The sequence below is a fragment of the Python bivittatus genome, unplaced genomic scaffold (genome assembly GCF_059951505.1).
Source record: "Python bivittatus isolate LINGU-HERP-01145 unplaced genomic scaffold, Pbiv_v1 ctg000850_np1212, whole genome shotgun sequence".
NCBI classification, from domain to species: Eukaryota; Metazoa; Chordata; class Lepidosauria; order Squamata; family Pythonidae; genus Python; species Python bivittatus.
The window spans coordinates 47,156,416-47,171,569 of record NW_028277112.1 but is presented as its reverse complement, the minus strand read 5'-3'; the positions used below and the strand labels follow the sequence as shown (position 1 = coordinate 47,171,569).

Genomic DNA, 15,154 nt, shown 5'->3' with positions numbered 1-15,154 from the left:
CAGGTGGTTCCTTTCTAAGCTATACCTTCTTGTACTCCTCAAAGGTTATGTAACCCCAGAAATGTCACTGCAGCTGTGTGTATCTTAGATGATTTTTTGAAATTGTTTGGTGAGAGGTTTTTATTGCTAATTCTTTCTCCAGGAAAAAAAGTGCATCATAATGCAAATTATTCTTTATACTTATGACTGGACAGCCCCTCTGATGAAAACCACGTACCTAAGTACAGTACAGTAATGTCATGTTTGACTGTTTTTGCATTCCCATTTGCAGCTCTGGAAAAGCCATTGCTGTTTTGGATGCTTTGGAGACAAGAACTTGAAATAGGAGCACGTCTTCGTGATTGAAATTGGTTTATTAATGTGTTTCCTTTTTCTACAAATACACAGCTAGAATAATGCAGAAGCCAATGATGCTTGTATGACTTATTCCTCACCTTTTGATCAAATTAACTCTGATTTATACCAGATTAAAATGATGTAGCCACGAGCTAGAAAAATAAACTCTTTAAATAGATGAAACCTGCAGCACAACACAGCCCAATTACATTCTATTATAAGCTGACACAACAAAATGTTTATACAGTATCTGGCAACACACACACACAAACACACAGCAGCCAGAGGTTTGGAGAGAATGCCCCACATCTGGGGCACCCTGCTCAAAAGAGCTCTGGCCCTGGCAGCCACTCACCTAGCTGCCTAAGGAGAAGGTGCAAAACGTCTGGTTTTATGAGGCAGGATTAAAGGATATTTTGCTAAAGCCGCAGCAATGGCAAACTTTATATATTTCTTGGAAAGCAGGATTTTCAAGCTCCAGTCTTTTCTTCCTTTCTCCTTGTCTCGCCCTCCTTTCTCTTCCATGGACTTAAAAAAAAAAAATAGAAACTAGGGCAGCGTTCGTAGGGCTGACTCGCATCGCGGAGTTTGCCGGCACCTTACGGGCCCCTCCTTTGCTGCTGCTGCAGTTGTCATGGTTCCTTCTTTGCAAGCGCCGCGCCGGAGCTTGGCTGGGCTCGCGAACGTCGAGCGTCTGGTCGCCGGAGGAGGAGGAGGAGGAGGAGAGGAGGAGGAGGGGGCCTTGGCGTCGTGCCTCTTGATGCCTGGGCAGGATTAAGTTTCACGGTCGCCTGCGCGTGGGTATCCTGCAGCTTTTCTGTCCGGGCCGTTACTTCAGAGAAAAGGAGGCGGCGGGGGGGGGGGGCGGGGAGGAAGCAGCAGTCCGAGGTTTCGTCCCAAAGCCAAGCAATGGTCGCGCGCTGTCTCCTTCCACATGCCCGGAGGTGCGGGTTGGGGTGGGGGGCGCTGAAACCCACAGCCGAGCGGCGGGGAGGGTGGCGATCCTTGGCCCAGCCCGATAAGCCTGGGGCGGGGAGGGGGCTGCCGCCGCCGCCGCCACCGCCGCTGCTCGGAACGCAGAAGCGGCGTGGAAGCTCCGCCCGGGGCGAGCCTTCCGACCACCGCGCGCTCTCTTTTGTTCCGCCGGCTGCTCCCGCTGCTGCTGCTCCCGCTCCCGCTCCCGCTGTTCGTGAGGCGCTTTGCCAGCCCTGATTTTTATTGTTACTGTTGTTGGGTTCTTATTTCCAGGGGGGGTAGCGAGGCTCCCTTCCCACTCTCCCCGCTGGAAGGCTGGGGGTGACAGTCCAGCCCTTCCAGAATATAGCAGACAGATTGCTCCGTTTATGTTGAAGGTGGTGGCGGCGGGGCAGCGGAAGAGAGGGCTGGCCGGCCAGCCTCTTCTCTGGGGAGGGGGAGCGACTGCGCTGGGAAGAGCAGCCCAGTGCCTCGCCTCGCCTCGCCTCGCCTGAGGCCGGTCTGGAGAAGGCCGGTGTTGCTTTCCTGACGCGGCCGAGGGGAGGTTAGGCCGCCTGTTGCTTCTTCTGGTGGAGCTGGCTGGGCTGGCCAAGTTCCAGCAGCTGGACCTACCTATGTGAGTGTTTGTGTGTGTGTGTTTGTGTGTGTGTTTTGGGGGGGATTGCAAGGGGAGGGGTAAACCGGGTCCTCATTGAACTGCGGGAGGATCAGAGGGGATGCTAGTCGGTTGTGCTATCGTGCCTGTCGGGAGGAATGTGGATGTCAACAAAAGTGCTCCTTCCTCTGGTTGAGTTGGGTTCATTTCATTGGGGGTGGGTGGGTGCATAAGGAATTATTGTACTGTAGTAATGTTGTATGTCGTTTTTTCCCTCTGGCTTGGCCGTTTATATGACCCCCACCCCCCACTCCATGCCCTGCAACTTTATCCTTCTGAAACTCTGGTGTGGAATACAGTCTTTCTAGTGTTTTAGTTTGGGTGTGTATATGTGTGCGGTGGGCAGCATAGGGATCAGCTGGCCTCTGTTGTAACAGAGCACAAAATGGAAAAGAAGTTGCATGGCTGAGAAAGGGAGGGGGAGGTCTGTCCCGGGTTGCATGCGCAGTTCAGTGGGTTGGAGTCTATTATGCAAATTAAAAACAGCATCCTCCCTTAGGCAGGCAAGCTTTTCATAGTTTGTTTTCTATAAAATAACTGGAAAAAATAGAATTGAGAACTGCACCTTTGAACTTTAGTGCGTTAAAAAAATGGAGGAAAGGCAGTACAGTAAAGCACTTTTGCTTAGTACAGAACTGGAGTCCCCATTCAACTTGAGTCTGTGTATCATCCTCTTGTATTTGTCATCACTAGAAATAGTGATAAGATGCATTTCCCACTCCTTTTTCCAGTGAGTATTAATAGTTAAAGTTGGGGTTTGTTGTAATAGCTGAGAGTAAATAATCAAGAAACTGATAATTACTCCAGATGTAATTACTCTGGAACAGAAGAGTGGGAATTAATGTATACAACTGTAGAGTGATAAACACTAGGCAGACATGCTGTATCTGGACTCCACGTTAATCCAAAATAGCAAACATTCTGGGATCTCATTACTGAAAAATATTTCATATATTATTAATAAGTGTTCAAACTATTAATTGAAAAGGTGGGGAAACTGAGGTTGTCATAGTAGGACTACACTGAATTAAGGGATAATTAATCTGTTAAATAATCTTTATCATGCACTCTTTATTTTCTTGGCAAGCCCTTAACCTTTTAATTTAAAACTCTCTGGGTTAAAAATAATCTCCACCATTTAACTATTTCTTGGACAGTGCCATATCCATTCATTTAGAAACATTTGTTAAATTCAACAGAGAAACAGAAGTAGTCTAGGCAAAGCTATATTTCAGTGTTGTCAGTATAAATTCCTGTCTATAGTAAGTGTAGAAGGCCTCATCTAAGAGAGAATGCAGGTAAAACTTGTTTGTATTGCAATAGTTGAATTTAAATGGTACACAGTGTATAATTATCAGTGAAATTATAGAATAAGCATTATATTTTAATGCTGTTCTATTGAGATTTCATCACTGGAATGTTAAAGCATTTCCTAGAAATAGGGTGCAACTTAGAAGTTGGTATGTTTGTTTTTAAGACAGGGATTTAAAAAAATATATAGTATATCAAATAAGGTGGGAAATTATTTTTCATAACTGATATAGAACCTTTAAGTATTTATATAAAATAGATAGAATTAAGCTTCAAATTAAGTATAATGTGGCAACTTTTTCATGTTTAAGTGCATTTACAGATTAGCATAGTAGAAATAACTGACATATTAAACATACTGTATTAAAACAGCATGTCTTCTAGGAGACATACTCTGTTAATATTTATATATACCAAATGTTATATAGTTTCAGCATGACTTGGTTATAAAGCTCTCTTGTATTTTCTTTATAATGTAGAATCCATTTTTAAAAAATTACCTCGTAATCAAATTCAGTGCACTCACTGAAATAAATGTCAGCATATTAATAGGCTTTAGTGCATATCTGTTCTTTTTGCAAATGGCAAAACTACACAGTGAAATTACAGGAATGATGACAGGTAGCCTAATAAATAAAGCTACAGAATTTAGCTCATTTGGATCTTGCTGTTTATGCTGGTTCGCTGCAGTGGCATATTTTGTGTTACTGCCCAGGCTGTTGCCATCTTGTTTGCTATTCCAATAAGTTCTCAAATTGGGTTATAAAAGGTCCAGGTAAAGAACAAAAAGGAGTTTAACTCAGAAATAAATTAAATCATAAGCAGGTAGGTATAGGTGGACAACTTGTAAATATTGATATAAATAAGGACATTCTGATTACATGGTAGCTTTCCATAGGCTTTCCTGCATTTGCAAGAGCTATTATATCTAGATGTTGCTCTCTGTCCATTGGGTGTAAACACTGATTCACACTTGCATTTTGGAGAATAGTTGCATCCTCTGAAAGGAGGAGACAAGGTAGGAGCAATTTCTATGTTGCCTTGGTGGTTTTTAACCATGTCAGAAGAAAGTATAAAAATTAAAAATGTGAGGGATGTGAGCATGGTGAAAACAAAATATATGAGCCTCTACAAAGGCCGCTTCTCAAAAATGGCTTGCTATAAAAGGCTAATGAACCTGGAACGTAGCTATGTTTTCAGCTGGAGGGTGGTTTTGTTTGGAAAGCAAATAGAATGACATTAAGAAAGCCAAAATAATATTTACAGTGATGGTATCGTTTTTCTAACGTGCACATTGTCTTAAAATTATCCCAATTCTGAAATGAAACTACATTCTTTCCACTACACTTCCTCATTAGTATGGAATATTAAATGTTGCTAAATTCCTTTTGTTACTGTTTCCCCTTTAACATAATCAATTTGATACATATATTTATTGTCCTAAAATGACACTGAGTTTAATGCTTGTGTTCCCAAAGCAGAGCCAGAACATTCAACAGTGGGTATTTGCTTCACACTCACTCTAGAAGCAGGGCTAGAAAAGTTTCTGACATTGCTTTTTTCCCCAGTTCTGCCCGTACCTTGTATTGGAGAGCATACATGTCAAGGACTCCCTTAGTCTTGGCCAATATTCATCTTTCTGTTTTCTCCTCTTGTTTTTCTTTCACCTTATATCCTACAAGCCTGTCAGATCTTCTGACATGGCTGGCAAACTCACTGACAGCAAATCAAAGAACTTCCAACTCTGGTGCCAAGACAAGGGCCCAGCCTTCATTGGCATACCAGTACATTCTCTTGTCTCCCCACCATACTCTCCCCAGGGAAGCCCAGTAAATGTCATGGCTGTTAAGTCGCCAGCACAAGTGGCATGACCCTTACAGAGAACTGTTAGAGAACAGTTGCCACTCTTCCATGGCTAGATAGCCTAGGCAACAGATAGGATGGAACCTGGCGGAAGCATAAACTCTCTTCTATCTCCTCAGTTATTCTCCCCTCAAATGTCCTCTGGCCTTCTACTCCTCAGAAACTCCAGGCCACTCAAGTGATAAGGGGCAAAAAAAAGCTGGAAAACACCATTCTGGAATTGTACAACTTGATCAAAGTGGAGGAAGAAGAAAGGGGGGAAATGTCCCAGGGAAGAGCCAAGCAATCAAGTGGAGAAGTGCCCAGTCCCCACCCCTTATCGCACATGACTCAAACACTTCCCTTCAGGACCAGAGAGATAAGGAGGAAGGTAAACTGTCCCTAGACAAGAAAAAAGACTGATAGCCTAATTTATTAGGCTTTTCCAAAAATCAGACTTTTCATAACTTTTTAAGAAAGTCTGCAAGTCTGATGGAATCAGAACACCCTGCTTACAGACTTCTTAATGGACGAATGGGTAGCAGAGGTGTTCCTTCTAGCTAACCACACTGAGTCATGCCTCTGTTTCTCTGGGGGAAATAGAGTAGAGGACCTTGGAAATGGTGGCTCCTTCCTATCCACTATCCAAATCTTCTCTTAGATTGCCCTGAGTCTGATGGTTTTGGAGCCATAGTAAATAAAAATAGGGAGGATAGGAAAATACAGAAAACCTATATTGGAGAGTATATGAGTCGCTAGCCATAGATACAAGGGCCTCCAAGCTGGCAGGGCTTCTGTGGGCAAAATAGGTAATTTAGCTTATCTCTCCAAATCTAGGTAGTTTGGGTGGTTTATACATAAACTAGCAGAGGCTACTGCCTTTATGGGGGATGCCAGTTTGGATAATGCCTAAGTCTCAGCCAGAGGCATGGCAATTAGTATGGCCATCCATGATAATTACATCTGAAGAACTGGAATGCAGACTCTTAAATCCAAATAATTGCCAATATCAGGTTTATTCAAGAAGGGCAAGCTGTGTGGAAAGGCCCTAATTGAGACCAAGAACAAAAAGAAAGGCCTGTCCCTAACTAATATAAAATATGACAGCAAGGCCAGTAGAATATCAGGCTACATCTTCCATTTCCCCATCTTGACTGCACCCACAGCAGACCCAGGAGACTCATCTTATTCTGGGAAAAGGCAAAGACTCCAAAACAAATCACATCAGCCTCAACCCCAATTTGGGGAGAATGCCTTCCACCAACAGCCAGACTGGGTATGCAGACAACAACAGTAATTTCAGCCTCCATGTAGGCAGGAGACTAATAGAATTTATCCATCTATGGACCCTCATAATATCAGATGCATGTTTCCTAAAGACAGTCTCATACTGTCATGTCATAAAATTCACCAGCCTTTATCAATATTGCTTCACCTCATCCCCCATGCACCCATAAGGCAACAAAACATCCTGAAGGCTTAAATCATCTTTTGAGTGTACAAAGCCCCAAAAGATGAGAGATTCTTGGGCTGATATTCCATATTCATTGTTCCTAAGAAGAGCAAGGAATGGTATGACATCCTGGATCTGAAATGAGTGACATCAAATACTGCAAGGTTGGATGGAAACTCTGAAATCCATCATAGAGTGCCTCCAGAAAAAAAGATGCTCCAGCCTCACTGGGCACACAAGAATTCTGACCACTAATTCCAAGTCACTTATTCCACAGTATGCTCCTGGGGTTTGAATACTAGCTTTTCAGTACCTATTCATGGTTTTTTCATTTGGTTTGTTTTCAGTTCCTGGTGAATTCACAAAATGATGGTGATTGCAATAACCCACTTAGATCCAGGGAAATACTGCTGATCCTGTTTCGTTGATTGAATAGGGAAAGAGACATCTGGATCACCTGGGCTTCTCAAGGATACAGGGTACTTAATCTACAGAAAGAAGAGCATCATTCAACCAGTGGATAACTTATAGCATATTAGTGTTATCTTATACACTGAAAGGAGGCTATCCAGCAGAAGTTTGTTTCTGTTTTTCAGACTAGATGCCCAATCTTTATGATTCTTATCAGTCTTCAGTACCTGATGATGGTATAGACTCAATACCATGGATGAGATTCCACTCCTGTCCACTCCGTCAGATGCTTTTTCCCTTCCAGAACAAAGATTCAAAGATCTTGGAAATGGTTGGAAATTTCAGTGAAGAGTTCCCTCAGGTGGTGGCTCTTGAAAGCCCAATCCAAGGGTAGGGACTTGGCCCTCTTGCCAGATCCAGGTCACAACTGATGGTTGTGGGCATGCTCAAGGTCTGTTTTTTAAAGCAGTGTGATCTTATGGGACCTAGGAGATAGGCCTTCTCTGTTGCTGTGCCTGCCTTTTGGAATGAATCCCCCCTGAGATTTGGGTAGCCCTGACCCTGTTGACCTTTTGTAGAGTTGTGAAAACCTGGTTTGTTTCCTGTGCATTGGACCAATATAGTAGATGAGCCCATTCTACTATAAGAGGTAATATTTGCTATACACAGCCTTGGCTGTGTATTAATCATTTTTATTATATTGGTTTTGTATTGTATTTAACTTTTGATTTAATTTTTCAAAATTAATGTATTCTGCCCAGTCACAGGTTGTGAGTGGTGCAACTTTATTAATTCTATAAACAAATAAATAATTAAAAAGCAGTTTTGTGTTATCACTTGTATGTATGTATGTTTTCTCTAGATTACAAATGAAAAACAAATAAATTATTTTATATTTAATTTTTTAAGCTGTAGAAGAGAATGAACATGTTTTAAAATAATAACACATAGTTGTCCTGATACACATAAGCCATGAAAACGCAAATGTAATAGACCCAGAACTGAATCAGCCAGAAACTGAAGTCTCTAACTTTTTATGGAAACAATACAGCACAAATGTAATTAGCTGATGGTGAAAGACATACATCGATGGAGCCAGATGTATTTCCTGAGGCAGCAAGTTGGATAATAAAGAGCACAAATTATTAAGATTTGTGTGTTGGCCTTACACATCTTGGCTCAGTAACTTATGGAGCACAGCCTTGGTTGTTGACTGGAAGAGTACAGAAACACCTGTCTAAGATGGCAGTTTCCATGGTAGTCATGGCCGCGGTCATAGTAAGACCTCAGCTAAGGACTTGCAATTAGGTTTGATGCTAATCAATAGCCAGTGAAGATGATATAAAACAAATGTTAAATATTCTCTGTGTTTTCTTGTCATCTAGCACAAACTGATGCTTCATTTTTTGGACACTCAAATTTTGGTGGAAATAGGGTGATATAGGCTTGGCAGTGCAGTGCTAGCACATAGCTTTATATTCATTACATATTAGACCATGTTCAGCGTCTCATACCTTCTGACTTCTGAATTCAGACAATTGATACACAGTATATCCTAGTTTTGTATAATTGTGCCTATGTTATAAATAGGACTGAGAAACTGGACTGCTTAAAGTTCTACCTGTAATATTTAAAACACCTTATTTTCTATGTCTTTTGTAATTTTACCATCAGTACTTTTCTTTGTATCCCGGGAATTAGAAAATTTGTTTTAAATAAAGCAACAGCAGATGAGATCAGTATATTCCATAAACCACATTTTGGGTTTCTTTGATGTGATCAGACATTCATTATACATACATGACTAATTAGAGGATTGGCAGTTATGTATAAGTAGGTTAGCATCTTGTGTATTATGATGTCAGCATTGTTTCATAGTGACTGCAAGTGCTTGATTTGCTTATGGAGAAGGCAGGAAAGTTTTGTATATCGTTGTATAAGTGTAAGTGGTTCTGGATGGGGTGGCACTGCCCAGACACCTGGTGTGCAATTTGGGTGTCTTCCTGGACTCACAGCTCCTGCTTGAGGAGCAGGTGGCAGCCATGGCTAGGAGGGCCTTTGCACATTTTTGGGTTATATGTCAATTGTGCCTGTTCCTGGACTGGGGGGCCCTGCTCATGGTCACTCATGCCCTTGTGATATCCAGATTGGACTTTTGCAATGCACTTTACATGGGGCTGCCCTTGAAGAGTATTCGGAAACTTCAACTGGTGCAGAATGTGGTGGCATGGGCAGTTGCTGGTGTCAGTCACTTGGTGCATGTGACATCATTGCTCTGTGAGCTGCATTGGCTTCCACTGTGCTTCTGGGTGCAATTCAAGGTGCTGGTTGTCACCTTTAAAGCCCTTCATGTCTTGAGACTGGGTTACTCCCTGACTGTCTCTCCCCGATTGTCTCTCCCTGTCCTACCCAATCCGGCAGGAGGGGCATGCTCTGGGTATTGTTGGCTAAGAAGTGTCAGCTGGCGGGGACCAGAAGGAAAGCCTTTTCTGCCATGGAGCCTACCCTTTGGAACATCATCCCCCCTGAGATTAGTTTGGCCCTATCCCTATCCCTTCCATAAGGCCTTGAAAACTTGGTTTTGTGCCTGTCTCCTGGCTGTGGGGTTGAATGATGCCTGGCTGCTATGTGTTTTATTTTTATTTTTTGGATTTTATTGTAAGCCTCCTAGAGTCACATATGTGAGATGGGCAGCTATATAAATCAAACAAACAAACAAACAAACAAACAAATAAATAAGACCCAGTATTTCTAACTGATTAGCAGATCCTTCTTTTTTAGTAGGAACAGATTAGAAATATGTTTTCACAGCATTTCCTAGCTGCTGTAAAATTGGCACTCATGTGCAAAATGCTTCCCTATTTATCTCTTGATGAGAAGCTGCTCTTCTGTGATATCCAATGAACATCTTGGCCTGGATATCAGTGTTAACTTTAGCAAGCCTTGAAAGTCACTAACAGCTATGAAGTAAAGCTTATTATGGAACTGGCTATCTTTGGCATTGCATGTTGGTTAATCTGATGCAATGAGCTTATAGTTTCTGAGGTATTTATCTAAAATGGATTTATGAAATGTTACTGTTGATGAATGCATGAAACTTTTCACTGGAGATTATATCCGTAGAGAAGAAGTCTTATAGCTGGTAGAAGAGATTAGTGGAGCATATTACCTTTTTAATGAAACGATGAATGTGTAGTAAAATAGTTAAAATAGTATGTGGTAGATAACAGACCTTTAAAATCCAGGGGATTAGTCATCTGAAGGTTGACAGCTGCTCTGGGCTAAGAGCCTCTTGGTACGAAAACATGCTTTATCTTGATGATAACATTTTAACATTTAGTGTGGATCTGATAGAGGTATCATAGTTTCAGATGTTAACAGGATTTATGTTTTGTTTGGATCACTAATATTTCTCTGAAAAATAGCAACAACTCAACTAATATTTAAAAAAAAAAATCTTGCTCAGAGACTGAGATTCAGGGAAAAGTAGCTACATAGCTTTCTGCTCCTGCTTTCCTAACACCTTTCTTTCTCTACCCATCTTTTCCTCATAGAGGAATCCAGAAATTGCATTTACATTAATGCCAGATATTGTTTCATATAATATAATTAAACAGAAACCATTGTTAAAGCTTTCTGGGGTAAAATAGCAATGACATTGTTGCGACACACAAAAAATGCATGCATTTGGGATAAAGTTTTCTATAGCTCATTGTATTGTGATGTAGTTTCTATATGATATAATGTATTTCTACCAAAATTCAAATTTGCTTGCAATTGCATAGGATTCCTTTAAGAATTTCAGTCCTGGATAATTTTTTATGGTGATCAATGGAATTGGACTCATTTTCATAGTATTTTTTAAAATTGTTCATCTCCTTCTTCCCAATTCTCTTTTAGGAAGACCTTATATTAATTACCATTTGTTGAAGTGGGAATTAAGCAAAAGCCATGCTGGAAACAATTGGTAAGATATAGCAATAAAGTATATTTAGAAATACTAAATGTATTTAGTCTATTAATTGCTATATACTTAATTCTACCAGTTTCATTTTCATGTTGAAGAATCATGTTAATTTAATTGTATTGATCTTTCTAACATAAGGAAAGATAAATGGAGAATTCATCAATTAACAGGTCATTGAGGGGGACCAAAGGAGGAAAAGCAGAGAGTGTGCACAGGGTCCACAGCAAATCACTGTGACACAAAATGATGCACATATGTATTTGTGTCCTGAATTTAAATCATGGCATTTGTGTGATCATGGCAGTGTAAATCATGGCATTTGACATAGTCATAAATAACTCATCATTTGTCCTCCCTTGTGTCCTCACATAGGAGCATGATAGTGTATCAGAGATTGATTATTTAACCACATGAACAACCATGATTTCATATGGGATCAGGCCACTGATCCATGTATACATGGACATCCATAGGAGCTTGATGCATTAATTAGAATGATGAAAGCAGCATTTGGATTACTGCAACATGCTGTACATGGGGCTGCCCTTGAAGAGCATTAGGAAGCTTCAACTGGTGCAAAATGCGGCTGCTCAGGTAGTAAATGGTGCTGGATATACAGCACATGTAACACCACTACTACGGGAGCTGCATGGGTTACCAGTGTGTTTCTGGGTGCAATTCAAGGTACTAGTTGTCACTTTTAAAGTCCTGCATGGGTTGGGACCGGGTTACCTAAGGGACTGTCTTCTCTCAATAGTTTTTACCCATCCAACTCAGTCTAATAGATTGGGGATGCTGCAGATCCTGTCAGCCAAAGAATGTCAGCTGGTGGGGACCAGAAGGCGGGCCTTCTCAGCAGCAGCCCCCGTCCTTTGGAACATTCTTCCTTTGCTGCTTAGGATGGCCTCAACCCTGCTAGCCTTTCGTAAGGCTTTAAAAACCTGGCTATGTGCCTGAGCCTGGGGTTTCGAAAGTATTAAGGGCCCCATTACCTGTTGCACTGTTGATTTTTGTGTAATTTTTATGATAATTCTTGGCTGCCTATATGTATAATTTGTAATTGTTTTAATGGTTTTAGTTATTGAAATTGTTGGCCGCCCAGAGTCACTTGGACTGAGATGGGTGGCTGTAGAAATTGCATAAATAAATAAACAAAGAAAGAAATAGCAATGCAAACTCCATCCCTTTTGCATGGGTTGCAGTACAAAATCATTGTGTGTGTACAAAAAAGCCAGGGCTTGTGTTGTGATGCTGCAGTGCTGCTTTCATCCTTCTGCCCCCTCTTCCCCCTTGCCCTCCTAGATGCTGCTGCTGCTGCATGCATACTCTGACCTGTGGCAGATTTAACTTTCACCAGGGATTGGCTCTAATGTTCTCCTAATGCGAAAGATCACCCAAAGACTTCCTAGATGGATGTTGGAATGCAAAAAAATCAAATTGAGTTGGGTTACCAAGTAGAACAAACTTAAGAGCCTGTGTTTTAGACTTAATGCTATCTCCCTTTCAAATTTTGCTTGCTTTTCACTGTAATTTAAAAGCAGTCATGTAAACAATCATTTAATGCATTGTCTGGGCTTTGTGCATGGATAACAATTCATGGAATTTATCTGTAACACATCTTTCAACATCTCTGAGTGTCTTGCTCATATTTAAATAAATGTCATCATATATGATTTTGATATGTAATGATTTCTACCAAATAGTGTATAACCATGGTGAAGATAGCAAGTAACAGTGAATGTTTTTTCAGATACTCACCGAGCCCTCCAGGCAGTAGAACGCCTGCAAGCAAAATTACGGGAACGAGGTGATACAGCAAATGAGGAGAAATTGAGTTTACTAAAATCAGTACTGCAGAGTCCTTTATTCAATCAAATCCTAAACCTTCAGGCTTCTCTTCCACAGTCCCGGGAACAGGTAGGACAGGACCATCAGAAGGGACAAAAGAAAATGTTGATAAATCTTGCCAGATCTTTTCATGTGATAATTCTATGAATAATGAACAAATGGGTATTGAGTATGAAAAATAAAATGTTACATTTGACAGTAAAATCCATAGAGTTCCAATAAATTCAGCATGGTTGGCATTTTTAAAGGTAACAGATGGATATTTTACTGTATAAATGTTGCTTATATTAATATGTGTTCATAATCTACAGTGATGAAAAATAGTGCTACTACTAAAATCAGGATAACCTTAATAATTATCAGGCTGTTTTGCTAAACACACATGTTTTTAAAAAACATAAAAATAATATTCTTAAAACACATCATAAGAAGTTAGCCCTGCTGGAAGAAATACTGCTGAATAAGCTTGCATAGGATTGTATTCTTAGCTTTAATTCAGACAACATTTGGCTTGATAGAATGTATGAATTAGCAAAAACATAGCTTGTGATTGGCTCACAATCTAATATCAGAAAACATAATTTAAAGTTGGATATCTGTACATATTACTGTTCCATTTCTGAAGGCCCCTGTCTGAATCTGGAAATGCTGAGCAGAACATACATAAAAATAGACAATTACACCTAGGTCATGGTTTGTCTGATCCTATGCATGGATTGTATTCTAAGCCATGATTGCTATATCCACAGATGGTATGTGTCTGAATTAGCCAGAATATAGTCTTGTTAGAATATAGTCTTGGTGGAAAACAATGTTTGATTGCTTTGTTCTGCCTTTGTTTTTCCTGCCTTTGGTTTCCTCTGTAGTGGTCTGGCAAATGTTTGTCCTCTTGCTTATTAAGAGATAAGATAACCATATCATTGCAGAGAGTGGCTATGCTTGCATAATATGATACATATGATTAATTTAAACATGGCTTTCTCAAATTTTCTAGGGTTACATGACATATAGAACCATAAAGTAACCAGATGGGCAGGATTCACATAACACACTAATTAAAATGTGGTTGGCTAGTTTGTAGTTTGGTGTGCTTGGAAGCACAGCCAATTAATGTTTGTTGGGCTATATTGATCCATTGCTTGTTTTCTTCAATTGTGAGAAGCCACCTCATGAAAAGAATAGGATAATGGCCACACTCCCATCTCTGGCTAATTTATGTTTAGTGTGGTATGCATGGACAGAAACAACTTACAGAGAGCTATAGACTTGTATCATTAATTGTTTGTTTCCTTCTTATTATGAAAGTTGGGAAACTTTTGCCTTTTATTTTATTTGAATGCAAATTATGGTTAATATGGTTCAAATAATTCATGTATCATGAGTTTGGTTTGTGCAGGTCAATAAGCCAAGAATTTTTAAAATCATGGTTTGTTGATGAAGGTTTAGGGACATGCTTTGCGTGTACCGTAATATTAATCAAACATAAGAATACTCCTGCCAAATCACGCCAAGACCCATCTTAGTCCAGCATTTTGTTGCTCGCAATGGCCAATTCCAAAGCAGGTGATGATAATAGGTCCCTCCCTTGCCATTGTTTCCCTGCAAGTGGCATTAGCGGTCATGCTACCCCTGACTTGGAGGTAACACTGAGTCTTCAAGACTAGAGATATGTCTTCCATAAATGCATCTTATCTCCTTTTAATGCTATTCAAGTTAGTGGCCATGACAACTTGTAATGAATTCCACATGTTAATTATGCAGTGGTTTTTGAGTAAGTTCACACATTATGCAAAGCCAAAACCAAACCACCTTATGGCTTAGTGATATGTGTCAACTAGAACTAAAAGTGACGTGCTGAAGTTAGCTGTGGTTATTGCCAGCCACAAATCCAGATAATCTGGCAAACTGTTTAATTAAAAGGAGAAGTAAAATCTTCCAAATTTTTTCTCTTGGCCACATGCAACAAACAAAGGGAAGAGGCTTAGTATAAGGAGGAAAATTTGCTGCAGATTGTGTACATTGGAGTAAACAGTAATTTATAAACGTCGATAAATATAGTCAATATCTTTCAGTGGAATTGTCTTAGAAACTTTATGCAACAAATTGAAGAGGAGAAATGCTGAGCTTTTTTTTTTTAATTGGAGGTTGAAGCATTCCTTGTGTGCATGTGAGCATTCCTGAGAGCAGGAATGTGACCTGAGCAATGATTACTAAAGCAGGTTTTATACCAGAAAGGAGATTTATTTACAGGAAATACAATATATGGATAGGCAAAGCCTTGCACCTAACTAACTGAATCCTCCGGGGGGGAGTCAAAAGAGCTTTTGCTCTGTGTGTGTGTTCCAGGGAAGAAAGG

At 40.4% G+C, this 15,154-nt stretch overlaps 1 protein-coding gene across 9 annotated transcripts in view; it reads left to right on the top strand.

Annotated features, from left to right (window-relative positions):
* Nucleotides 1–232: 232 nt before the first annotated feature.
* MPDZ (multiple PDZ domain crumbs cell polarity complex component) overlaps nt 233–15,154 on the top strand; it is a 103,915-nt gene continuing 88,993 nt past the window's right edge. For 6 of the 9 annotated variants that reach the window (XM_088130438.1, XM_088130434.1, XM_088130436.1 and 3 more), the window contains exons 1-3: nt 235–1,927; nt 10,884–10,950; nt 12,701–12,867. In XM_088130438.1, coding sequence (XP_087986564.1) covers nt 10,935–10,950; nt 12,701–12,867 — 183 coding nt within the window. In that variant the 5' untranslated portion in view covers nt 235–1,927; nt 10,884–10,934. Of the gene's footprint in view, nt 1,928–10,883; nt 10,951–12,700; nt 12,868–15,154 lie in introns of all 9 variants that reach the window. The other 3 variants (XM_088130439.1, XM_088130432.1, XM_088130433.1) reach the window with 3 other exon arrangements.